At 45.6% G+C, this 26,612-nt stretch overlaps 1 protein-coding gene across 1 annotated transcript in view; it reads right to left on the bottom strand.

Moving 5' to 3' along the window:
* The window catches only part of LOC115097332 (schlafen family member 13-like), a 45,101-nt gene extending 29,991 nt beyond the window's left edge, over positions 1–15,110 (bottom strand). The window contains exons 1-2 of the mRNA XM_029613050.1: positions 14,040–15,110; positions 12,700–12,810 (exon numbers count right to left, since the gene is read on the bottom strand). Coding sequence (XP_029468910.1) covers positions 12,700–12,810; positions 14,040–15,009 — 1,081 coding nt within the window. The 5' untranslated portion in view covers positions 15,010–15,110. The remainder of the gene's footprint in view (positions 1–12,699; positions 12,811–14,039) is intronic.
* Between the last annotated feature and the right edge of the window lie 11,502 nt (positions 15,111–26,612).

The following is a 26,612-nucleotide window of genomic DNA, read 5'->3' as shown; positions in this document are numbered from 1 at the left end:
CCTCCTGCCCTGCTCACCGCACCTTCCCAATGGCCCCTTCCTGAGTGTTGACCCCCTGGTTGGCATTTTCCTGAGTGCTCTCCCTTCTGCCCTCTACTCCCTATCTAGCACATACACATATTCACCCGATTTTATAAAGTGGGAGGATGCAGGCACAACTCGCATCAAAGAAAAAAGGGGCGTGATGGTCGCATGGTGTGGGTGTTCTGGGGCGGGGCCAGATGTGCGTGCGTGCGCCCAGGTCCAGTGCCATGTAAAGTTTACGTCTCCTATAGAGGAGGTGTAATTTAAAAATACAGGCATCCTGAGGGGTTTAAGGGGCCTGGGGTAACTGGGGGAAGTGCAGGCTAAAGAACCAGGGGGGGTTTGCAGGACCTAGCTCTAGATTGGGCGAACTGGTAAATGAGCTGGTGAAACTGGTCATGGCGAGGATGCACGCCTGTTATAAAATTTCCCCACTTGCACAGTTCAAACCTGACTTTACTTGGCTCAATTGCAAAATTAGGTGCACACATACGCATGCCAGTGTTATTTTATAACATATGCACGTATGTTATAAATTTGCCATGTCTCTTGGTGTGCACCCATTTGAAAGTTACCATTCCTATAAGCAAATCTATCTTATATATATTCATTGCAAATATCCTGAAAACTTGATTGGCTAGGTGTGCCCTGAGCACTGGGTTGAGAATCACTGGTGTAGTTACAAAAGACATGAATACTGTGTGCTGTTCTGTTTGGCATATCTCAAAAAAAGATACAGAAAGGCAACAAATTATCATTCAGAACATCCATTGTTGGAGGCAGGATACCGACTCAGTGGACTACTGGTCTGCCTAAGCATGGCACCTTATATGTTCATATTACACTTTATATGTTCATATTACAGTCGAATAACAAATTTCCAATGCTTTAGCAAGCTTCAGAGTATAAGGAACTGTTCGTCTGCAAGGAAATCTATTATTCTTTTTATAGGGTATGGGGAAGGCACATTTGGGATTTCAACTCATTCGTAACTCAGATAGCAGACATAGTATGGATAGAGGCTTTATTGTACTGCTGTAGATAGATGGTAAAGCAGGAAGATATGGCACTGATCCCAGAGGTGCCAGTACGTTCAACAGGCTCTGGTGAATTCTCACCCAGATGTTCACGATAGGTGGAAGGCCGCAATGCAGGAACGTCGCTGCTGGTGGGTGGAGCTGGAGCACCGGATCGTAGAGGTACTCTCAGGAATGATGGCGTCTTCCTGATGGTGGAAAGTTGGAACTGAAGGTCCGTGGTGCAGGATATAATGGCTGGTAGGCCCTCGAGGAGCGAGTACCCAATGGTTCAATATCCTGAAATGTAGAAGAAAGAGAAAGACCCCTGAGGAGCGGTTGTCTTAGGTAGAGAGGACCCCAAAGGGTAGTTGGAAGCGAGAGACCCCTAAGGAGCGGGTATCTAGAGCTTCTACAGGAGCGAGGCCCTTAGAGTGGAAGCAGCATCTAAGCGTGCAGCTTAGAGGGGTCAGAGGAGCTAAAACCAAAGTCCTTGCTAACTCAAGGTGGTAGCGGAAGCAGAGGCTAGATATACCCGGAGGTACTGACGTCATGCAGTGGGGCCGTCCCCCAGGTTCCCGCCATGACGTGCATTTGAGCGTAGGAGATGTGCGCACTCGCACCCTAGGAGGCCACAGGAGTGAGCATGGCGGATGGGGACGCCCATGCTGGTTTGGAAATGCCGAGACCCTCAGCACTCGGCATGGGAGGCAGCCATCTGGCCCAAAGAGAGTGAAAGAAGAGAAAAAGAGGTAAGGCAGAGCAGTCGCAGCCTTTCAAAGGGCCCCCTCCAAGACCTCTTCCAGGTGGTCTGGGCTTGCGTGGGAGTGCCAGGTGGAATTGATGTACCATCTCCTTGTCTGTAATATTGGCCAGTGGTTCCCAGGAGTTTTCCTCTGGGCCGTAGTTCTCCCAGGAGATGAGATACTCCCATGTCTTGCCTCTTTTACGTACATCAAGGATGTCATCTACTGTATATTCAATGTCGTCTTCTGTATCCAGGCTGGTAGGCTCTGGGTCTTTCCTGGAGAACTCGGAGAGTATCACTGGCTTTAGTAGAGATACATGAAATGCATTGTGTACCTTCATTGATGGAGGCAGTTTTAGACTGTATGTTAGATTTCCTAATCGCCGAAGGATGGCGAAAGGTCCCACAAAGCGAGGTGCAAATCTTGCAGACAGAAGCTTAAGTCGAAGGTACTTGGTGCTTAACCAAACCTTGTCTCCAGGCTTAAACTAGGGTGCCGTTTGACGATGAGCATCATAGGTCCTCTTTGCCTTTTGTCCTGCTTTGAGGAGAAGCTCCGTATGTCTCCAAAGCTGGGATAATTCTGCTGCGGTAGCCTGGGCAACAGGAAAGGCTACTGACAATGGAATTGGCAACAGAGGTAATGGTTGTCTCCCGTAGACAAGCTGGAAAGGGGAAGACCCCGTTGAAGAAGCAGGATGTGAATTGATGGCAAATTCTGCCCAAGGCAGTAATTCAGCCCAGTCATTCTGTCTGCAGTTGACATAAGATCGCAGAAATTGTTTCAGCATCCTATTCATCCTCTCAGTCTCACTGTTACACTGAGAATGGTAGGCAGAGGTTAAGTCCAAGGAGCATTATGTCAAATTTTTGACATAATGCTCTCCAAAACGTTGCAGTAAATTGCACTCCCCTGTCGGATAGGATATGTTTAGGCATCCCATGAAGACGGAAGATGTGTTTAATGAAGAGTTTTGCTAACTCAGTAGCAGAGGGTAGTCCTGGTAATGCTACAAAGTGTGCCATTTTAGAGAAACGGTTGACCATAATCCATATGGCGTTATTGCCGTTGCACGATGGCAGGTCCACTACGAAATCGGTAGCAATATGGGTCCATGGTTCATCCGGTGATGGTAGAGGCTGTAATAGGCCCCAAGGACGCCCGGGTGGTGGCTTTTGCTTGGCACAGATAGCGCAGGAACCCATGTATGCTTGTACGTCCTTCTTCATGTTTGGCCACCAATAATATCTTTGCAACATAGCTAAAGTACGATTCTGTCCTGGATGGCTTGCCAGATGGGAATCATGTGCCCATCTCAACAGTTTTTTTCTTAAACTTCTGGCCACCACCGTCTTCCCGGTAGGTACCATGTAGGTGGCTGCGAGGCCCACTCTTTCGGGATCGATGATATGACGGGGTTCATCCGGCACATCCTGAGGTGAGAAGGATCGTGATAGGGCATCAGCCCGAGTGTTCTTCTCTCCCGGACGGTACTTCAGAAGGAAGTCGAATCTGTTGAAAAACAGAGACCATCTTGCTTGACGGTGGTTGAGTCGTTGAGCATGTCGAAGGTACTCTAGATTCTTGTGATTGGTGTATACTACTATTTGGTGCTGTGCGCCTTCTAGCCAGGGACGCCACTCTTCAAAAGCCAGCTTGATGGCGAGAAACTCCTGGATTCCTATCTCATAATTTCTCTCAGCAGGCGAGAATCGCCTAGAAAAGAAGGAGCAAGGATGGAGCACATTGGATTTGCTGTACTGACTTAGAACCACCCCCACATCAACATCGGATGCGTCGACCTCCACGATGAAAGGACGGTGTGGGTCAGGTTGGCGGAAACACGGTTTCTTTTGAAAAGCCTCTTTGAGCGTCAAGAAGGCTGAGATGGCTTCTGGAGACCAATTGGCAGGGTTGGCTCCCTTCTTGGTCATAGCAGTTAGAGGGACTGTCAATGATGAGTAGTTTTTAATAAAGGATCAGTAGTAATTGGTGAATCCCAAGAAGCGATGCAATGCCTTCAGGCCTGTGGGTTGAGGCCAGTCCCAGATATTCTCAAGTTTCTTGGGGGTACATTTGAAAACCATTCTTAGAAGCAATGTATCCCAGGAAGGGTACAGCTTCTTTGTGGAATTCGCACGTCTCAAGTTTTGCACAAAGGTGGTACTCACGCAGGCGTCTTAGGACTTTCTTAATATCCTCCTGATGACTTTGCAGATCTTGGGAAAAGATCAGTATATCTTCGAGATAAACTACTACGCATTGATACAGTAAGTCCCATAAGATGTCCTTCATCATATTTTGAAAGACTGCGGGTGTGTTACTTAAACCGAAGGGCATGACGAGGTATTCAAAGGGTCCATCAAGGATGTTAAAAGCAGTCTTCCATTCATCTCCTTCTCGAATACGCACCAAGTTGTAAGCTCCTTTTAGGTCTAATTTGGAGAATATTTTGGTCCCTTGGAGCCTATCAAACAGTTCAGATATTAAGAGCTGGGGGTACCTGTCCTTGATGGTAATCTCATTCAAATCCCTTTAGTCGATGCAGGGGCGTAAGGTGCCATCCTTTTTCCCCACGAAAAGAAGCCTACACCAGCAGGTGATTTGGAAGGTCTGATAAATCCCTTTTGCAGATTTTCTTGTATGTATGTAGACATAGCTTTAGTCTCAGCTACTGAAAGAGGGTAAAATCTTCCTTTGGGAGGTTCTGAATTTGGCTTCAGATTTATGGCACAATCAAACTCTCTGTGTGGGGGAAGAACATCAGCTGCTTGCTTTGAGAAAGCATCCTGGAAGGAGGCGAATTGTGGAGGTAAGGCAGGTAATGATGGGGTAGTGGACATGTAGATGAGCAGTAAAACGTCAACAAGACACAGACCATGACAGTCTGGTCCCCACCAGGACAGTTCCAAGGTAGCCCAATTAAATTGTGGCATATGGTCTTGAAGCCATGGGAGCCCCAATACCACTGGATATATGGCTTTTTCCAACACTAGAAAAGAAATTGATTCTGAGTATAGAGCTCCAGTGAGCAGGCCGATGGCCTGGGTGGTCAATGAAACATCTCCAGGAAGTGGTTCTCCATGGATAGATGATAATAGCAGAGGTTTAGGTATTGGTGTTGTAGGAATCCGTAGATGTTCAACCAAGCGCTTCAGAATAAAATTACCTCCGGCACCGGAGTCAATGAGAGTGAGAATCTGAAATTCGAGGCCTCCGCAAAGCAGAGATACAGGTAATGATAATGGAGGAGTAGGCCCAGGAGAAGTCCTCCTGCAGATCCCAGGCCCGTCAGTTTCCTGGACAAATGGGACAAGTTTGGACTGCATGACCCGATTGGCCACAGTACATGCACAACCCCATGCGCTTGCGATAACGTCTCTCCTATGAGGTCAAATGGCTTTGGCTTAGTTGCATAGGCTCTTCCTCCTCTAGGGGTGCAGACAGTAAGCTAGAAGCAATAGGCACAGGTTTAGGACGGTTAGCCCCCACTGTAGACTTTCGTGGACTGTTAGCCTCCTGAGTACGATCGCGGATATGGCGGTCAATTCTCCCTGCTAGTTCCATCAGGGATTCAAGGGTATCAGGCAAGTCATGAGCCACTAATTCGTCCTTTACACGAGAGTTGAGACCCTCCATGAATATGGCATGTAAGCATCCAGTGTCCCAATGTAGTTCGGATGCTAGAGTCTTAAATTCAATAGCAAAGTCTGTAAGAGGCTTGTTACTTTGCTGAAGGTTGAGCAAGGCGGATCCAGTGATGGTCTGGCGAGCCGGGTCATCAAACACAGACTTAAAAAGTTTTAGAAATCCTGGTAGGTCATTCAGGATAAGATCTTCACGTTCCCATAATGGTGAAGCCCAGGCCAGGGCTCGTCCTTCTAGGAACAACAGGATGTAGGTGGTCTTTGAAGCCTCAGTGGGAAAGAGGGTAGGCTGTAATGAAAAATGCATGCTACATTGATTAACAAACCCTCTGCACATCTTGGCTGCACCCGTAAAGCGGGTAGGTGTGGATAAAGGTACAGTGGTCTTAAGGGTTACCACTGGTGACAGCAATTCCTTCACAGGAGGAGCTGAAGAGTTCAGTTGAGCGTGTAACTGATTGAAGGCAGTAGCTAGGCTCTCCAAAGACTTTTGTTGTTCCGTGATCTGTTGGGCTAGGCCAGGATGGCCTGCAAAGCTGCGAGCTGAGCAGAGTCCATGGAATTAGCAATCTGTTGTGTTTGTGGCATTGTGGACACTTGGTCGCAATGGAGATGACTCCGCTCACAGGGAGGGGCCCTGTGGGGAACCACTGCGATAGGCTGAACTCAGATAGCAGACACAGTATGGATAGAGGCTTTATTGTACTGCTGTAGATAAATGGTGAAAGCAGGAAGGTAGGGCACTGATCCAAGAAGTGCCAGTACGTTCAACAGGCTCAGATGTGAAGTCTCACCCAGATGTTATGATAGGCGGAAGCCCACAGTGGGGTAACGTCGTGGTTGGTGGGTGGAGCTGGAGCACCGGATCGTAGAGGTACTCACAGGAATGATGGCATCTTCCTGATGATGGAAAGTTGGGACCGAAGGTCCGTGGTGCAAGATATAATGGCTTGTAGGCCCTCGAGGAGAGAGTACCCGATGGTCCAATATCCTGAAATGTAGAAGAAAGAGAAAGACCCCCCGAGGCGTGGTTGTCTTAGTTAGAGGGGACCCCGAAGGGTAGTTGGAAGCGAGAGAGCCCCGAGGAACGGGTATCTAGAGCTTCTACAGGAGCGAGGCCCTTAGAGTGGAAGCAGATTCTAAGCGTGCAGCTTAGAGCGGACAGAGTAGCTAAAACCGAAGTCCTTGCTAACTCAAGGTGGTAGCGGAAGCGGAGGCTAGATATATCTGGAGGTACTGACATCATGCGGTGGGGCCACCCCCGAGGTTCCTGCCATGACGTGTATTTGAGCATAGGAGATGTACGCGCTCGCGCCCTAGGAGGCCACGGGAGTGAGCATGGCGGATGGGGATGCTGGTTTGGAAACGCCAAGACCCTCGGCACTTGGCACTGGAGGCAGCCATCTTGCCCAAAGAGAGTGAAAAAGGAGAAAAAGAGATAAGGCAGAGCGGACGCAGCACCGACGCAATCTCTGGAGTAACAGGAGGCACAATTTGACACTCTAGTTGGCAAGGTGCATCTCTCAGAGGAGCACGTTCTGAAGCTGCTGGGGCATATTTGGTGGTTGTTGCAGTTACAGGTGCCCAAAGTATGTGATTATTTGCAAGTTCTGGGCTCTATGGCTTTGACAAAGGAATTAGTGCCGTGGGCTTCCGCTTACATGAGACCGTTACAGAGAGCGCTTTTGGCTCGTGGAACCTGGTCTTGGAAGTTTCAGCTTTCGTTAACACTTGAGGGCGTCGCGTGGGAGTGCCTTTCCTGGTGGCTTGGGTGGTAGTTACTACCGATGTCAGGATTGGGTGATAGTTACTACCGATTGGGTGGTAGTTACTACCGATGTCAGTCTCCTGGTTGGGGAGCAGTGTGTCAGCACTAGTCAGCTCAGGGTGGCTGGTCTGTGAAAGAGTCTGCATGGTCTATCAGCCAACTAGAGATCAGAGCGGTCTGCTTATCCTTGCAGGAATTTCTACTGTTAGTGAGAGAGGTCGGTCGGTGAGGGTTCTCTTGGACAATGCGACAATGGTGGCTTATATCAGTTGTCAGGATGGAAGCAAAAGTCAAGCAGTAGCCCGGGAGGCACAAGAGTTAGTCCTTTGGGCAGAGCAGCACCTAGAGTGATTTGCGGCATCCCACATAGTCGGGGTCAAAACGTTCAAGCGGATTACTTGAGTCAGACAGTGTTTGATCCGGGCGAGTGGGAGTTGTTGGACTCCATGAATCAGCTGATTCACGAGTGCTAGGGTTCCTCCCATGTGGACTTCATGGTGACTCATCTGACTGCCAAGGCCTTTCAATTTTTCAGTCAGAGGCATGAGCATTGGGCCAAGGACGTTGATGCTCTGGTGTTGCCTTGGCCGCAGGGGGTTCTTCATGTCTTTCCTCCTTGGCCGCTTGTGGGCAAGGTGTTGCGTCGCATAGAAAAGCATCAAGGAGAATTGGTCTTGGTGGCTCTGGAATGGCCGCGGCATCTGTGGTTCATGGATCTGGTCAGCTTGGCTGTGGATGGGCCGATTCGTTTTGGTCAACTGGAGGGTCTTCTGCATCAGGGACCCATATTTTCTGACCAAGCTGCTCACTTTAGACTATCGGCATGGCTTTTGAGAGGCAGCGTTTGAGATGTAGGGGTTATCCAGAGGCAGTCATTACTACATTATTGCAAGCCAGGAGAAAGTCTACTAACATTTCCTATGTAAGGGTATGGAAGTTTCCTATGTAAGGGTATGGAAGTTTCCTATGTAAGGGTATGGAAGTTTTTGACTTCTGGTGCTCCGCTAAAGAAGTTCGCCCTCTCAGGTCATCAGTCTCTGGCATTTTGTCCTTCCTGCAAGAAGGTTTCGCCAAAGGCTTGTATCTCAGCTCACTTAGGGGTAGATTTTAAAAAGGAGCGCATGGGCAGGCGCGAGCAAATTATAAAATCAGGGGTTGGCGCGCGCGCAAGGGGTGCATAATTGTGCACCTTGCGTGCGCCGAGCCGCACTGCCTTTCCCCGTTCCCTTCCTCCTAGCATGACATTCTCACCTCTTCCCCTAACCTTTCCCCCCCAGCCCTACTCTTACCCCCCCTGTCCTTTGTCTTACCTTTTGCACCTGCTGCAAGTTGCGCATGCCAGCAGGCTGCCAGCACGCAATCTCCAACAGAGTGGCAATGGCCGCTCTGTTGGAGGCCTCTGGCGCCGTCCCGCCCCGCCTTGTCTCCTTCGTAAAGCCCCGGGACTTACACGCATCCCGGGGCTTTGTGTGTGTTGCTGGGCCTTTTTAAAATAGGCCCGCCACGCGTAACCTTTTTAAAATCCAGCCCTTAAAGTTCAAGTGGTAACACTAGGTTGTTTTTGTGGCAAGATAGACAGGTCCTCTATTTCTGCACATCCGGACGTTATTCGGTTCCTCAAGGGGACAAAGAATTTGTGTCCTCTGCTTTGGCGGGTTTGTCTATCCTGGAATCTTAATCTTGTCCTCAGGGGTTTATGTGAGGCTCCTTTTGAACCACTCCGGAGAGCGACGCTGAAGGACTTAATTCATAAGGTTGTTTTTCTGGTGGCCATATGTTCGGCTAGGAGGATTTCTGAGTTGCAGGCTCTGTCATGTCGTGACCTATTTCTTCAAATTTGGGAGTCTTGTTGAGGACAGTATCTTCCTTTTTGCCGAAAGTGGTTTCGGCGTTTCACCTGGAGCTTCCAGCCTTTCCTACGGTGGATGCTCCTCATGCGAGAGAGCTCAAGTTGTTAGATGTAAGAAGAGCTTTGTTGAGGTATCTCAAGGTAACAAATTACTTCAGGAGATCAGATAACCTGTTTGTTCTGTGGAGCGGTCCGAAGACGCTTAAGGAGGCTATTGTTCCACTTACATTATTCGTGGTTGACTGGTTCTGGAGGGATTGCATGCTCATTCTACACATTCTCAAACAGCCTCATGGGTGGAGGCTCAGCTTGTTTCTCCACAGGAGATTTGCAAAGCAGTGACTTGGAAGTCGCTACATACTTTTGCAAGACACTATCATCTGGATGTGGGAGGTACAGTTTCCCCATATTTTGGTGAGTGTTCTGCGAGGGGATTCTCCAGGTCCAACCCTGAGTAGGGAGCTTTGATACATTCCAGGAGTCTGGACTGATCTGGGTGTTGCGGGCCTGCTCACCTTCATGGTCCCATAGCAGGTCCCGGGACTACCTCCCTCGCGGTAGTTGCCAGTCCTGCCAGGCCCCGGCGTCCCACAGCAGCAGTCGCCGGGCCTTCCACTGCGAGCCAGGCCTCATGCCGAGGCTCGGCGTCCTCGGCCATGTTAGCCACGCCCATACGCACGCATGCGCGTGCGTGGACCACCTGGACTCATGTAGGGCCAAGGGCGGGTTTTAGCTCCGCGGCGCGCCCTGATTGATCTCTCATTATAAGGAAGTCCCTGCTAACATTTCCTTGCCTTGGCAATCGGGTCGGTTTGTTCTGAGATTGCCTCTGCGCTTGTACCTGTTCCTGCTTGTTCCTAGTCTCGTTCCAGGATCCTTCTGTTCCAGTTCTGTTCCTGACTTGTTCCTGCATCCTAGTTCCGTGACCTGCTTGTTCCTGTGTTCGCCTGTCTACCCAGGTAGTATCCTCGGATTGTCTTACTGGTACTGACATCAGCTTGCTCCTGACCTGCCTGCCTGCCTGCCTGCCTCAAAGACCTCGGCTTGTTCCTGACCTGCCCATCTGCCTACCGCCTGCCTCAAGACCTCAGCCTGCCTTTGACCTCGTCTGACCTCTGGTACCTGATCCCTGCTTTGCTGACCATTCCTCGGACTGACCTCTGGACCTTGACCTTTGCCTGCCTGACCTAGTCTCCAGATTCTGGCTCTGTTCCTCGCCTTGTCATCACCAACTCTGTTCTGGTTCTCCTTGCTCCAACCAGCAGCCACCTTTGAACTCGATCGCGCTCCCCTTGTCTCCGTGAGGACGCCGGACTTTCATTCTCTCAGGAGACCCTGCGAGGCCCACCTAAGTCCAAGCGGCCCGGGTCTCTATGGGCTCCTCCCGGGGGGACCTCGGGCTTCCAGTGGTGAAGCTCTACACCGCCTCTGTCTCCTCCAGTGCTCCGCCCCCTGGGGGCAGTTACCTCCTGGTCCCTTTCAGGAGGCGTTCAGTCTCTGCCCCAGGACAAGGGTCCACCCCCGAGCGCAACACTGGGTACACATACAGGGAAAGGAAAATTGGTTCTTACCTGCTAATTTTCGTTTCTGTAAAACCACAGATCACTCCAGAACCTGCCCATTCTGTTGAGGGGGAGAGTCATCCACTCATTCTGTTTTTTATAGCAGAGAATATTTTCATATTTTGTAAGTTTTGAAAGTTTGGACGTTTTTGAAATTTGATTGGCTTGGGTATAGATTAATATTAAGGAACTGCAGGTAGCAAGTGTGGTTAAGTATCACTGTCAGTAAAACTTTCTCTGTCTCTATCTGCTGAAAGGGAGGCAAAACCCAGGAGTCTGGACTGATCTGTGGTACTACAGGAATGAAAATTAGCAGGTAAGAACCAATTTTATTTATTAATTTATTTTATTTATTTATAAACCTTTTTATACCGTCGTTTGGAACAAGCCATCACAACGGTTCAGAAACATAATAAAATAAAATAATCATCTGTAAAACAAATAAAAGTACAATAATAACGATAATATTAAATTTCAACAATAAAATCATAATAAGAACAAAGAGCAGATGAAATATTAACAACCAGCCCTGCAATTCCTAAATAGAAGGTAAGATAAATAAAATATAAAAACCAATAAATCATAAGTAATTATTAATAAATAAATCATAAAACTATAAATAGAATGGATTAAAATACCTTAAAACAAAAATAAACACAGTGTAATATAAATGACCAAGAAGCTTTCACTGTTAGCAAATACCCACTTTATAGCATTGCTCAAAGAGCCAAGTTTTTAACTGTTTTTTATCATGGGCCCTAAATCTGGCCACTGAATGTTGCATGATCACTGGCACTCCTTCGGACCCTCTCCAGGGTCTGTGAACATTACCTCAATAGCAACCCCAGCACTGGACAATCCAGAGAGTTGATCCAGGAATCAAACCCACATCCTCTACATGGCAGTGCACAGCAATGAGCCTCTAGGCCAGCCCCACAATCTTTTATGCTACTGTACTGTTGCATCCCACCTAGATTCTTCTCTCCTAACAGGGACCTAGGTAAAACCTGTAAACAACCCTTAATCAGCCCAGATACCCCCTTGATATTTCAGCTGTTGCTGTAGCCCTTCCTTTAACCCCCATTTCTGGAGTAATTTCCTACAAGGAAATTGACTTTAAGATCATGTCTGTCCCCCTCCTAAACATGCCACTCCCCACCAATAATTTTTGTCCTGTTCATTCAATTTATGCTTCAATCTTTTTATTAACACCACCAAATAATATGAACATAATACATGTATTCACAGACAACCCAGTGACCCTTAGCTCACGTTTCATGTGCCCTCGACACTCCTATAGTGAAACAGTTCAGTGCAGGTGAATATAAATATTTTAAATAAATAAATATTAGGGAGGCTGGAACATAATGTGATGTTGCTGATAATTGTGGACGCTGCCTGCTGCGGTCTTGAGGACTTTGTTACTGCAGACTTCTGACTCTGGCCACCAGGAAATACAGGTTCACGGAAAGAGACGCTGAAGGATTTTTATTCCTAACCACCCTCTTCAGGGTTTAACATGACTGGCATTTGCTTTGTAAGTGAGGATGCCAAGGTTTCTGTCAACGGTCTTTGCTGTGCTTGAATCCTCCATCTAGATTCAACTCATTCCTGCCAAAACCCCAGCTGCACAAAAGGCCAAAGTACAAAGATACTTTTGGCCAATTTAAAAAAAAAAAAAAAAAAACATTTACCCCAGAAAATGCTTGAAACACAAAACTTCTTTCCAAATAGCAGAGAGGAACATGAGGTATATCTGTCACATACACTGAATGACCACTTGGTTCCAGGATATAAAGCAAATGTGGGTCGAGCTTGGTTTAGACTGCCAGTTGCAAAGCATGCTGGGAGCTCCTCAATGTGAAAGAAATTGAAAACCCCAGGCCTGACTCACCTGTTCCTTAGGACATGGAGTTATTCAGTTATATTTCACATTAGTGTTACTTAAAAGCTGTCAGTAACAGGTCTGCCTATGGGAATATCAAACATGCCCTGCCTGAGTGACAGAACTACCTGGAATTAGATTCAAATAACAGCAAGAGAAAAGTGATAGTTGCGATAAACACTAAGATGGAGACACCTACCTTTATACAGGTAATTCTGTAGATCAGTCAAACATTCCTTCGAAAACACTGGCTTAAACTGTGGAGGTCGACCAGAAATACTCAGTTTGGTTTGAAATTCTTCTGCCAAGTCTTGTAAACAAAGGTATTTAAACGTGTGTTAGCATAAAGTATATGAGAAACAATTAGCTTTGTACCTACTCTCTCTTCCATGGGCCTTTCTATTCACGTGGCTCTTATAAATGTGCTGCAACAGCAGAGACAGGAGACTTATAACTCTTGAATCTCCTACCTCACAGGGCTGGCGGGATTTAGAGGTGAGGTGATGTGGAGATGCTGTGGAGGTGAGGGGGGCCATGCCCAAAAAGGAAAGGAGAGTGGCACTGAGGGTAAGTCTGAAGAGCCAATTGTACTACAGACTCAAATCTAAAAAAATCAATTAGAGACGTCATTAAATCACGTGCCTCTGTTTTTGAGTCAGTTATTCACTAGGGGCTGGATTTTAAAAGGGTTACGCGCATAAGTTATGCCGTAACCCTTAAAAAAGCCCCTTGCGCGCGCCGAGCCTATTGTGCATAGGCCCGGCGGCGCACGCAAGCCCTGGGATGCACGTAAGTCCCGGGGCTTCGCAAAGGGGGCGTGTCGGGTGGGCGGCGCGAATTTCAGGGCGAGGCCGGAGGCGTGACGGGGCGTGACGTTGGCTCAGGGGCGTGGTCGAGGCCTCCGGACCAGCCTCCGGGTCGGGTGATGGCGTGCCAGCAGCCGCGTGTAGAGTTACACCTGCTTCGGGCAGGCGTAACTCTGCTGACAACAGGTGGGGGGGTTTTAGATAGGGCTGGGAGGGTGGGTTAGGTAGGGGAAGGTGAGGAGGTGTGGAAAGAAAGTTCCCTCCGAGGCCGCTCCAATTTCAGAGCGGCCTCGGAGGAAACGGGCAGCACACATAGGGCTCGGCCCACGCCGACCCCAGATTTTATAAGATACGTGTGGCGTACTTTTGTTCGTGCCTGGTGCACGAACAAAAGTATGCGAAAGTTTATAAAATCTACCCCTAGGAGTGTACACTTACATTTTGTTTTGGTTTTGTTTTTCATTTAGTTTATGATGAATTTCTTTTATGTATTTGAAACAAAACAAACATAGGAATGAAGAAACATTTTTTTGGTTTTTCTGTTTGTTTTCAAACAAAACAGGAAATTTTGTTTCAAACCAAAACACATCCCTATCAGACACTCACTGTTTAAATAACCATGTTCTATCAGCTTAAAGAGTCTGGATAACAAAAGTAAGATATTTAAGAGCATATTTGAATATAAAGAAAATAAACAAACAGAAGAAAAAGTTGAATATAGTGCACTCTTTACCTGGATCTTTTGCCATCATTGCTTTTACCCATTCCTTTGGTTGCAGTCTATTTATCTGATCTTCTTTTATTATCCAGGAGTCAGGCTCATCAGCAAATACCAGACAACAGAATTTCTTCACTTTAAAACACAGAACATAACCATGTTGTCTCTGGGAATCATCTTTTACATCAAGGATCTTCAGGTCACAAGACAGGCGTTTCCCGTGCTCAGCACAGATGTGAACACAGCGATCTTGAAGTTTCTTTTCTTCGTCACGAAACAGCTTTTTTAAGTCGGTGCGCGTTTGATTTTTTCCACATCCTACTACCATTCTTGTCTTGTCATCTATACCAATGAATAAAGTCCCGCCATCTGCATTTGCAAAAGCAGATATGTACTTCACAAGCACTTCCTTAATACGTTGCATGTTCTTCTCAGTTTCGAAACTTTTGAACTCCACATGCAGTGACTCAGAGAACTTCAGTTGTTCATTCAGCTTAAGGTTTTCCCTCTCCATCAGTTGTTCCTTGGGATCAGAGACACGGCTCCTCTTCCGCTCTGGTTCTATATTGTCATCGCGATTGCAATTAACATCTGATTTCCTGCTGAGGAGGTTGACAGCATCTCTGGGCATTACTTTCCGAATATTGCTGCATGATCTAAGGAGCAGGGAAGATTCTACACTACATATTCTTGGCATTCCGCCAACGCCTTCAACTGATGCCCCGCACCAGGATTTCACAAAAATATAAAGATGACGTTCTTGCTGCAAAAAACTACAGTATTCTTCAACTGCTGAGCTGATAATGAGATTTTGCAATGATTCTTCAATGTCTTGCCCCAATCCATCCGTTTCGTACACATAACCATTGTTTTCTATCTTCACAACTACTATGCCTCCTTCTGAGTTTAACAGAGCACAGACTCCTCTGATAATATTTAACATCTGGTCCGCCTTATTTGTTTTGTTTTTCATATTCTGTCTCATGTTTTCACCCAAGGTGGCAAAGCCAACACGCACAACCCGCTCTGGGTACTTCCACTCTGGGTCCTTCAAGTTTACCAGGTTTAAATTGGTGCTCCTCTTAGTTGCCATTCTGTTCAATAAGATAGTCAACAAGTTAAACTCTTGCATACTGTTAATACAATTTAGAGTATCAGAATCAAGATTTAAGACTATTCCCTTGCTACTGCTATTTTCTTTATACATGATGGTGTAATGGAAGTTAAACTGAGACTAGTTTGAAGGCCACAAGCCAACCTCTCAGTGAACTCATGTTTACTGCTTTGCACTGTGAAATGCTCAACAAAAAATGCTTAATCTGAGAACTGTAGTTAGTGCCAGCAGTTCCAAGGTGGGAAAGTAAGCAATTAAGTGATACCAAAGTCAGAGAGACTGAACGTTTACAGGAGAATTCATAGATGTGCTTTGAACTGATAAGAACACAGAGAGGGAGGGGATATTTCTCCTATCCCAAATAATTGCTAGTTTTTAGTATATAAAAAATAAGAACTCCACCGCTTTTCCTTGGGATAAGCAGCTTGGAATGTATCTACCCCTTGGGATCCTGCCAGGTACTTGTGATCTGGATTGGCCACTGTTGGAAACAGGATGCTGGGCTTGATGGACCTTTGGTCTGACCCAGAATGGCAACTCTTCTGTTCTTATGAGAACAGCTAGAGGGAGAGAGATCACTTCCCGGATGTGTTACAGCACTCTGCTCCTTTAGAAATGTAAGCTTTGCTATAGATAAATATATATACATATTTAGGTATGCTCTTTAGTAGTTATCTACAATTCTGTAATATCTGATTTTGTTTTTTCTCTGTTCTATCCTCTTATTGCTCAAATAAGCCTATCATAAAGACCTGGAACCATGACACATTGAGTCAGTGTGCATGTTATGTGTATTTATATTGGGCAAGCTCCCAAAGTAGTCCCGTGTGCGTGCAGGTGATGATTCCCTCAGGTAACAACCATTGAGATTAGCCTCCCGAGCAGAATACAAGTGTGTGTGGTCTGAACCCAGAACAGATGGTCATGCAGATATTCAAGTAAATAATACATAATATCTTTCTTCAGCCTCACTAATAATCATACATTGGTAAAATAAAAAAAACAAAACAAGACAGATGAAAACTTTATTAGTGAATTCATATATTATGTCATCCTTTACCAAAGTATCTAAAGTATAAATACAGTCTGGATAAATGTTTTTCATTATATTTATTCTAATATTTCTACCAATTTAACAATAGCATATACATAGGAAAAATGTGATGTACATGTTTCTCAGAGTTATCTGTAAAAGTGGCAGAATCAAGGAAGGGGAAGACTCAAGGGGAAATGTTAGGTGCTGGGAAGTTATTAAGGTAACTCAAAATTTTATTTAAATACTAGATATTAGTTATGGATAAACTGCACTACCATCCAAATTATATTTGCACTGTGCAATCTAATGAGAACATCATCCTTAAAATTGTATCAAAAGCATAACCCAAATCTGCAAGTATGCTGGGACAAGAACCATGGAAAAGGAATTTTCTTTGCAGAAATATTTATCCAGACCACAGTTCCATTTGGTGACATTTCCTTAAATCATTTGAGAGTAGGGCAGGAACCCCCAGAACCAGGCCACTATTTATACCCCAACTTGGTTCTCAATACTTCAAAAAATGGAACTTATGCTGATCAACTTGGATGACAACCTTCAGGCTGCCAACAATCTAATCACACCGCTGAGGATCCTCCCCACACACGTTAGAGACCTTGGCGTCACCATCGACAATAGGCTGAATCTCAAACAATTTGTCAAAAACTCAACGAAAGAATGCTTTCACAAGCTTCACATATTGAAAAAGCTGAAACCTCTCCTCCATTTTCAGGACTTTAAACAGTCCTCCAAACAATTCTATTCTCAAAAATCGATTATTGCAACTCTCTGCTAATTGGCCTCCCAGCTATCACAACCAAACCACTACAAATGTTGCAAAACTTGGCTGCCAGGATTCTAACTAACTCTAGTAGAGGACAACACATCACACCTATTCTAGAAAACCTTCACTGGCTCCCTATTAAATCTAGAATCATCTTCAAAGTACTAACTATAACCCACAAGGCCATTCATTCCCAAACTTCACTAGATCTAAGCGACCCACTTCATCTCCATGCATCACTGAGACCTATCAGAACCAGCTACTTAGGCACCTTAAATGCACCTCCAGCCAATTCACTGCTAAAGAAATGAGCATTCTCGACTGCCAGCCCCTCTCTCTGGAATGCCCTCCCCACGGACCTTCGTCTAGAAACCTGTAGTCGAACATTCCAAAAGAAGCTCAAAACTTGGCATTTTACAAAAGCCTTCACTTAAAGGTCTCTCCCTTTGGGATTGATTCACGCATTTCTTACCCCATTACACCAGATGTCTGATGCCGTATACATAAATTTCCTGTTAGCTGTACTTTAATTTGCACTCATGCTTATTAAGTCGGTCGTAACTCCAAGTTTGTTGTCCGCTATTTGTTATTTATAATAATTTTATAATTTTAAATTTTGTTGACTGTTATTTTTGTTATTTGTAATAATTTTAAATTTTAAATCTTCCTCAGCTTTATCTATAAGTTCTCACGAAGTTAGCCCTGTTATTTGCACCCTCTTACTCAATGTAATTTTCTTGTTTCTTAATTTTCCTGTTCGATGTAATTTTTCCTAATTTACTTGTTCGATGTAATTTCCAACTTTGGTTCTATGTAAACCGACGTGATATGTACCAGTACATGAACATCGGTATATAAAAGTTCTTTAATAAATAAATAAATACATAAATAAATATACTTGCCAATGATATTGAGTCATACAAGGGTCAGAAATTAGGTAGTCTCTTAACAGAATAACTTAAATAAAATCTGGGCAATCTCAGTATTGGTAGGAGTAAGGTAGGAAAATGAGGCATTACCAGTGAGATTGTGAAGCTTGCCTGATTTAACCCAATCTCAAGTTACGGGGTACATTCGGACACTGCAGAAACCTAAAAGGTGAATAAATGGTTTGGTTTCTAAAATTTTGCCTTTTAGACATTTGTCACTGACTTCCCATTATATAATATCACCAAATCTCATGTAATTAGTGCAAACTGTTTAGCCTCTGTGCTTGAAAACCTGACAGGGTCCAAACAGACCTCTGCAGGGAATCCAGCTTTACTTTACTTTGCATAACACCCAGGGGTCCAAACAAAATATGCTTCTGGTTCCAGCAATGACTCATCATGTTTTTTTGCAGATAATCTATGGGTCAAGGTGTGTTCAAAGTCCGCAATAACCCCAATTATGTTATACTATGCTTAGAAGCAAAGTGCCTTTTTGCAGGAAACAAAACATTGCTTTTCTGTCTCTAATTAGCTAATTTAATCTGAACCCTGTCTCACCTCTGCCATAAGAAATTTTCATCATCACTTCTCCTTAAATGCATGAACACTTTGGAAGATATCAAAAGTAGCTTCCTGATGACCTTCCTGATTCTAGGAAGCCAAGTCATTACCTCTGACTTCTCAAAAAAAAGGCACATGCATTCTTTCTGCTTGCATATACTTTCCGCTTGCATATAAGTATGGGCTTCTTTGTATGAAACGAAGGAGAAACAATCAGGTCGGTTTGTTCCTGAGATTGCCCTAGCTCGTATCTGCTTGCCTGTTCCTAGTCTCCTTCTAGGATCCTTCTGTTCCAGTTCCATTCCAGCTAGTACCTGCCTTCCCGTCCTGCTCGTTCCCCTCTGCATTGTTCATCTCCCCGCTCTTACCTCGGACTGCCTTTCTGGTATAGACCTCAGCCTGTTCCTGACTTGTCTGCCTGCCTGCCACCTGTCAAAGACCACAGCCTGTTCCTGACTTGTCTGCCTGCAAGAGAAATTAGGGAAGCTAACCAAATTGGTAGTGTGGTAATAATGGGAGACTTCAATTACCCCAATATCGACTGGGTAAATGTATCATCGGGACATGCTAGAGAGATAACGTTCCTGGATGGAATAAATGATAGCTTTATGGAGCAATTGGTTCAGGAACTGACGAGAGAGGGAGCAATTTTAGATCTAATTAGTGGTGCACTGGATTTGGTGAGAGAGGTAACGGTGGTGGGGCCGTTTGGCAATAGTGATCATAATATGATCAAATTTGAATTAATGACTGGAAGATGAACAGAATGCAAATCCACAGCTCTCGTGCTAAACTTTCAAAAGGGAAACTTTGATAAAATGAGAAAAATTGTTAGAAAAAAACTGAAAGGAGCAGCTACAAAAGTAAAAAGTGTGCAAGAGGCGTGGTCATTGTTAAAAAATACCATTCTAGAAGCACAGTCCAGATGTATTCCACACATTAAGAACAGTGGAAAGAAGGCAAAATGATTACCGGCATGGTTAAAAGGGGAGGTGAAAGAAGCTATTTTAGCCAAAAGATCTTCATTCAAAAATTGGAAGAAGGATCCAACAGAAGAAAATAGGATAATGCATAAACATTGGTAAGTTAAATGTAAGACATTGATAAGACAGGCTAAGAGAGAATTTGAAAAGAAGTTGACCGTAGAGGCAAAAACTCACAGTAAAAACGTTTTAAAATATATCCGAAGCAGAAAGCCTGTGAGGGAGTCAGTTGGACCGTTAGATGATCGAGGGGTTAAAGGGGCACTTAGAGAAGATAAGGCCATCACGGAAAGATTAAATGATTTCTTTGCTTCGGTGTTTACTGATGAAGATGTTGGGGAAATACACGTACTGGAGAAGGTTTTCATGGGTAATGATTCAGATGGACTGAATCAAATCACGGTGAACCTAGAAGATGTGGTAGACCTGATTGACAAACTGAAAAGTAGTAAATCACCTGGACTAGATGGTATACACCCCAGAGTTCTGAAGGAACTCAAAAATGAAATTTCAGACCTATTAGTAAAAATGTGTAACCTATCGTTAAAATCATCCATTGTACCTAAAGACTGGAGGATAGCTAATGTAACCCCAATATTTAAAAAGGGCTCCAGGGGCGATCCGGGAAACTACAAGCCGGTTAGCCTGACTTCAGTGCCAGGAAAAATAGTGGAAAGTGTTCTAAACATCAAATTCACAGAACATATAGAAAGACATGGTTTAATGGAACAAAGTCAGCATGGCTTTACCCAAGGCAAGTCTTGCCTCACAAATCTGCTTCACTTTTTTGAAGGAGTTAATAAACATGTGGATAAAGGTGAACCGGTAGATGTAGTATACTTGGATTTTCAGAAGGTGTTTGACAAAGTTCCTCATGAGAGGCTTCTAGGAAAAGTAAAAAGTCATGGGATAGGTGGCGATGTCCTTTCGTGGATTACAAACTGGCTAAAAGACAGGAAACAGAGAGTAGGATTAAATGAACAATTTTCTCAGTGGAAGGGAGTGGGCAGTGGAGTGCCTCAGGGATCTGTATTGGGACCCTTACTTTTCAATATATTTATAATTGATCTGGAAACAAATACGACGAGTAAGATAATCAAATATGCAGATGATACAAAATTGTTCAGAGTAGTTAAATCACAAGCAGATTGTGATACATTGCAGGAAGACCTCGTGAGACTGGAAAATTGGGCATCAAAACGGCAGATGAAATTTAATGTGGATAAGTGCAAGGTGATGCATATAGGGAAAAATAACCCATGCTATACATACACAATGTTCCATATTAGGTGCTACAACCCAAGAAAGAGTTTTAGGCGTCATAGTGAATAACACATTGAAATTATCAGTTCAGTGTGCTGCGGCAGTCAAAAAAGCAAACAGAATGTTGGGAATTATTAGAAAGGGAATGGTGAATACAACGGAAAATGTCATAATGCCTCTGTGTCGCTCCATGGTGAGATTGCACCTTGAATACTATGTACAATTCTGGTCGCCGCATCTCAAAAAAGATATAATTGTGATGGAGAAGTTACAGAGAAGGGCTACCGAAATGTTTGTTTGGAGTGTATAATTTATATAAGGTTTGTTTGGCGTGTATAATTTATATAAGGTTATCCACAGTGGATAAGGTTACACATTGTCCCTTACTGAGTATATCATTTGCAATGCTACTTATTATGTTTCCTCTGTTGTTTTCCATTAGGTACTGTTCCTTTTCTCCTCTTTCTGTTTTTCCCTCTCTTCTCTCGCCCCTTCTCTTTTCCTATCTGCTCCCTCCTCCCCCCCCCCCCCCCTGGTTTTTTGTAATTTCCTCCTTCAGTTATATTATAAACCGGTATGATGTACCCACGAATGTCGATATATAAAAGCTAATAAATAAATAAGGGGAATGGAACAGCTCCCGTATGAGGAAAGACTAAAGAGGTTAGGACTTTTCAGCTTGGAGAAGAGACGTCCCTGGTGGTCCAGCGGGTGGTCCAGCGGGGGTCCAGGAGCGGTCCGGGAACGATCTCCTGGGCTTCGGCCGTCGGCTGCCAGTAAACAAAATGGCGCCGACGGCCCTTTGCCCTCACTATGTCACTGAGACCGACCAATAGCAGCGGTCGGTCCCAGTGACAAGGTGAGGGCAAAGGGCCGTCGGCGCCATTTTGATTACTGGCAGCTGACGGCCCACGCCCAGGAGATCGTTCCCGGACCGCTCCTGGACCCCCGCTGGACCACCAGGGACGTTTGGCAGATCTTGGGGGGGGGTCAGGAGGGTGGGGGGTTGAAGTAAATTAAGTCGGCAGGTCTTGGGGGAGTCAGGAGGGTGGGGGGTTGTAGTAAATTAAGTCGGCAGGTCTTGGGGGGGTCAGGAGGGTGGGGGTTGTTAATTTAAAGGGTTGGGATGGGGTTTTTTTTTTTTGGGGGGGGAGGGGTTCCCAGAGAAAGAAACATTTTCTGATCTGGGGAGTGGACCGAAATGGCCCTCCCCAGACCCGAAAACAAAATGGGGAAAAAAAAAAGCTATGCACTCCCCTAATTTGCTCCATAAGACGCCCAGACGCAGAGCCGGTTTAGCACAATTTTTTTTTTTTTTTTAATTTTCCCCCTCTGAAGCCTAGGTGCGTCTTATGGTCAGGTGAGTCTTATGGAGCGAAAAATACGGTAAGTATGTGGCACATTTAAAACTAATCGGAGAAAGTTCTTTTTTACTCAACGCACAATTAAACTCTGGAATTTGTTGCCAGAGGATGTGGTTAGTGCAGTTAGTATAGCTGTGTTTAGAAAAGGATTGGATAAGTTCTTGGAAGAGAAGTCCATTACCTGCTATTAATTAAGTTGACTTAGAAAATAGCCACTGCTATTACTAGCAACAGTAACATGGAATAGACTTCGTTTTTGGGTACTTGAAAGGTTCTTATGGCCTGGATTGGCCACTGTTGGAAACAGGATGCTGGGCTTGATGGACCCTTGGTCTGACCCAGTATGGCGTGTTCTTATGTTCTTGTTCCTGATTCGCTTGCCCGCTTGCTGCCTGCCTACGACCTCAGCCTGTCCTTGACTCTGCTTGACCTCTGGATCTTGACTCTTGCTTCGTTGACCTCTCCTCGGACTGATTCCTGGACTTTGACCTTGCCCGTCTGACCTTGCTTGATTCTGGCTCTGTCCCTAGCCTTGTTATCACCAACGCTCTTCTAGTTCGCCTATCTCCAACCTGTACCCAGCCTCGAACCCGATAGCGCTCTTCCTGCTCCTGTGGATACGCCGGACTCTGACACTCCCAGGAGACCCTGCGAGGCCCACCTAAGTCCCAGCGGCCCCTGTCACATGTTAAGGGCAAAGGGGCATCGGCACCATTTTTGTTTAGAACAGCTGATGCCTGGGAATGGGAAATCTCTCCCTGAGGCCCCCCTGGATCTCTCCTCTCCCCGAGGCCCCCCTGGACCACCAGGTAATTTTAAAAGGTTTTGGGGGGAGTCGGGAGGGTGGGGTCGATTTAAAGGGTCAGGTGGGTTTGTTTTTTTTAGCGGCGCGGGCCTCCCTAAAAAAAAAATTAGCGATGTGAATTGGAATCGGAAACTATTCCAATTCACATATCTTAACGATCAGATCCCCCCCCCCCCCCCAGCCGAATCTGATCGTTAAGACGATCTGGCACACGATTCACATCTCTAATATTGAGTGTCTGTTTCCTAACCCGCACTGACAGCCTCCTTTCCTGGGTGCCCGATGCAGAGGAGGCTCTAGGAAAGCACATTTTCCCCTAGCACCTCCTTTTTACTGCAGCAGCTCATTTTAATATTAAATTGTGCGTCCAGGAATGGTGGCTTGGCACGTGTTAGGAAAGTGGGTGCTCAGTCATCTGCTCCCGTTTTACACTTGCCAATATTGCATCAGCCTGACAGAGATTTTAGAATAATAACTAACAATATAATACCAAAACCACACAAGACAGAGTAAGAACCTGCAGAAATAGAATGCTATCTTTTGGAGAAAAGATTTTACTTACTGCAACCTGTGATACCGGGGAATTGCTAGTGCAAGCGTAGAGTAAACACTGAGCTAAAAATTAACACAGGCTATGAAAGGAAATTCAAAATCTGCACTCCAGGCCAAGTATGAAAACAAACGGAAACACATACAAGGAGGAGAACTAATCTGGCCGAATCAAAACGAAGGACTGTACTTTCAAAAGGAAGCTGCCCATTCCCACCCCCATGTCTCTAACTACTGCAGTACACTATAAAACACAAAGTACGGACTTGCATGGGTGTATTTATTTATTTATTTATCTTAGATTTTTGGAAAGCCCTTGCAACAAAGGGCTGGGGGTGGGTAACCGAAAACAGAACAAAAATACAATTTCATAAGGCATACTGCACACAGGTTAAAACTCTGGGCTCACCTTCCTTCCCTGGATGGTTCAAACTTCGGGGAGCATTTACTAAGCTGCATTGAGGTTTTACTGCACAATCAATGCATTAATGCAGGGATAACGCATTGAATTACAAATTCTGTGTATTATCCACCTCTCCTCCAAAAAAAAATAAAACAGTAAATGTGGGTATTAAGCTGTTCAGCTCATTACTAGGGCAATTGAATGCAAATCAAATAATGCTGCTTGCCTTAAAATTCACAAGTCACATTAGTCGATAGAAATTTAACTACAGCTCGAAAGGTGTAGCCAACTTTCCTCAGAAGCATCAGAAACGAACATCCTGATGCTCCCAGGTCTTCTTTTAAAGAGGCCAGTGCAGCCTGCAGACAACCCCGCCCCTCCCTTCAGCGGTGTTAAAAAATCTCCTAGGAGTCATGTTAGATCCGCCTCTCCCACCCCTGAAGGGACCAAAGTAGTTAAAAGTAAAAAAACAAAAAAACCCATACAAACCTAAATTGCGGGCCTAGCTCTGCCCTGCCCCCCCCCCCCCAAACCCCACCTCCTTCTATAATTAAAATTGCTCTACAGATCTCTTTCCTTAAGAACATAAGAAATTGCCATACTGGGTCAGACCAAGGGTCCATCAAGCCCAGCATCCTGTTTCCAACAGAGGCCAAACCAGTACAGATCCCTGTTTACCCTTTTCCACTGGGAAAATTGACCATTTAATCCTACTCTCTGTTTCCTGTCTTTAAACCAGTTTGTAATCCACAAAAGGACATCGCCTCCTATCCCATGACTTTTTAGTTTTCTTAGAAGCCTCTCATGAGGGACTTTGTCAAACGCCTTCTGAAAATCCAAATACTCTATGGGGTAGATTTTAAAGGTGCGCGCTCGTGTCCATGTGTGGTTGCCTCTTTAGTCTGTCAGACAGGCTGCCAGCATTCCCCATCTTCCCCTTCCCAATCTCCTTAGTCTGAGGACTCTACTCCAGGGCACAAGGCACTTCCCAGTCCATGTGGAGCTGGGAAGAAGGCACAAGATTGGGGGGGGAGACAGAGTCACATGAGACAGAGGAGACAGAGAGTCAGTATTGCCAACCTCGCTTATTTACCGCGAGATTGGGCTTCTTTTTGTAGTCATTCGCGGTTTTTTTTTCCGATTCGCTGGTTGCTTTTAATTGGGCTATTTTTTCTGCCAGTCGCGTTTTTTTGGGCTTGTTGGGCGGGACTTGTGCTCTGAATCATGTTACAGTGATTGGCTGCTGCTGCGATGAAGCCTGTCCATAGCAGGTGCACCCTATCCCTATATTGCAGCAGTAAGGAAATCAGAGCAGGAGCTGCAAGCCTTGTTGATGCACACGACACATTTTGTGGGCAGACCGGGAAGGCCAGCAGCACAGCATTGGAGCGCAACAGCAAAGGAATCCAGAGTGTGCAGCTACAGCCAGGTATCAGGAGGGAAGGAATTAGTATGTTGGGAGAGGGAAATGAGAGTGTGGGGGCTGGGGAGAGGGGAATGAGAGTGTGGGGGCTGGGGAATGAGTATGTGAGGGCCAGGGATGTGCTCAGAGGGGGGAATCAGTGTGTGCGGTGCCAGAGATGTGCTCGGAGGGGTTAGGGAGGGGGGAATAAGAGTGTGGAGGCCAGAGATGTGCTTGGAGGGGGGTGGGGAGAGGGGAATAAGAGTGTGGAGGCCAGAGATGTGCTTGGAGGGGAGGGGGTGGGGAGAGGGGAATGAGTGAGTATGTGAGGGCCAGAGATGTGCTTGGAGGGGGGAATCAGTGTGTGCGGTGCCAGAGATGTGCTCGGAGGGGTTAGGGAGGGGGGAATGAGTATGTGAGAGCCAGAGATGTGCTCGGAGGGGTTAGGGAGGGGGGAATAAGAGTGTGGAGGCCAGAGATGTGCTTGGAGGGGAGGGGGTGGGGAGAGGGGAATGAGTGAGTATGTGAGGGCCAGAGATGTGCTCGGAGGGGAGAATCAGTGTGTGCGGGGCCAAAGATGTGCTCGGAGGGGTTAGGGAGGGGGGAATAAGAGTGTGGAGGCCAGAGATGTGCTTGGAGGGGGGTGGGGAGAGGGAAATGAATATGCGAGGGCGTTAAATGCTATAAAAAATAAAAAGTTTCAATCTCACGTGTTTTGGGCTTTTTTTGGGAAGAAGGGTGAGGTGATATATTTGATATGCACATGGGAACGCAGGGTAGGAAGAGAAAGCCTTGGGGTACAGGAACTGGAGGAGATGGACAATGGGGTAAAATGAAGGGAGACGTGAAGGGCAAAGGGAAGGAAAGTTTAGGCAGAATGCACAGGGGATGAAAGAAGAGGACCTATGAGAAGTTACAGAGCAGAGGTGGAAGATGGTAATGAAAAGGAGAGGAGGATAATAAATGTAGCAAAGAGAAGTAGGGCACTGGTGTTTTCTGGCATATGTAATAGAGCCAGAAATTAGTGCAGAAGTACTCATGCACCTCTCCTGGAGTTGAGTATATTTAATTTAGCACCTATGATGACTTCGCTCACTGTCATGCGTAGCAGGAAATATTCAGTGCGTTGCATCCCCTTTAACCCCATTCCGTTAATCTGAAGTTAAGCAAAACAAGTTTCCGCAGCTTAGCTGTAGCCCTGACTAGCAACATAAATCATTTGAGAACAAGTTCAAATAACTGTGTGTATTTAGCACAACATCACATTTATTCAGATCTTTTTTCCGATTCTCCAGACTGCGCTAAGGGTCCCGGGTAATGCAAGCAATTGAAAGTCTGCAGCAAAAGTATAAAGATAGGAAAATGACTAACACATACATGGCTAGAAAAGTTTCT

This window comes from Rhinatrema bivittatum, chromosome 8 (assembly GCF_901001135.1).
Source record: "Rhinatrema bivittatum chromosome 8, aRhiBiv1.1, whole genome shotgun sequence".
NCBI lineage: Eukaryota > Metazoa > Chordata > Amphibia > Gymnophiona > Rhinatrematidae > Rhinatrema > Rhinatrema bivittatum.
Note: the sequence above shows the minus strand (reverse complement) of the source record. Positions and strands in the feature narration are given on the sequence as shown.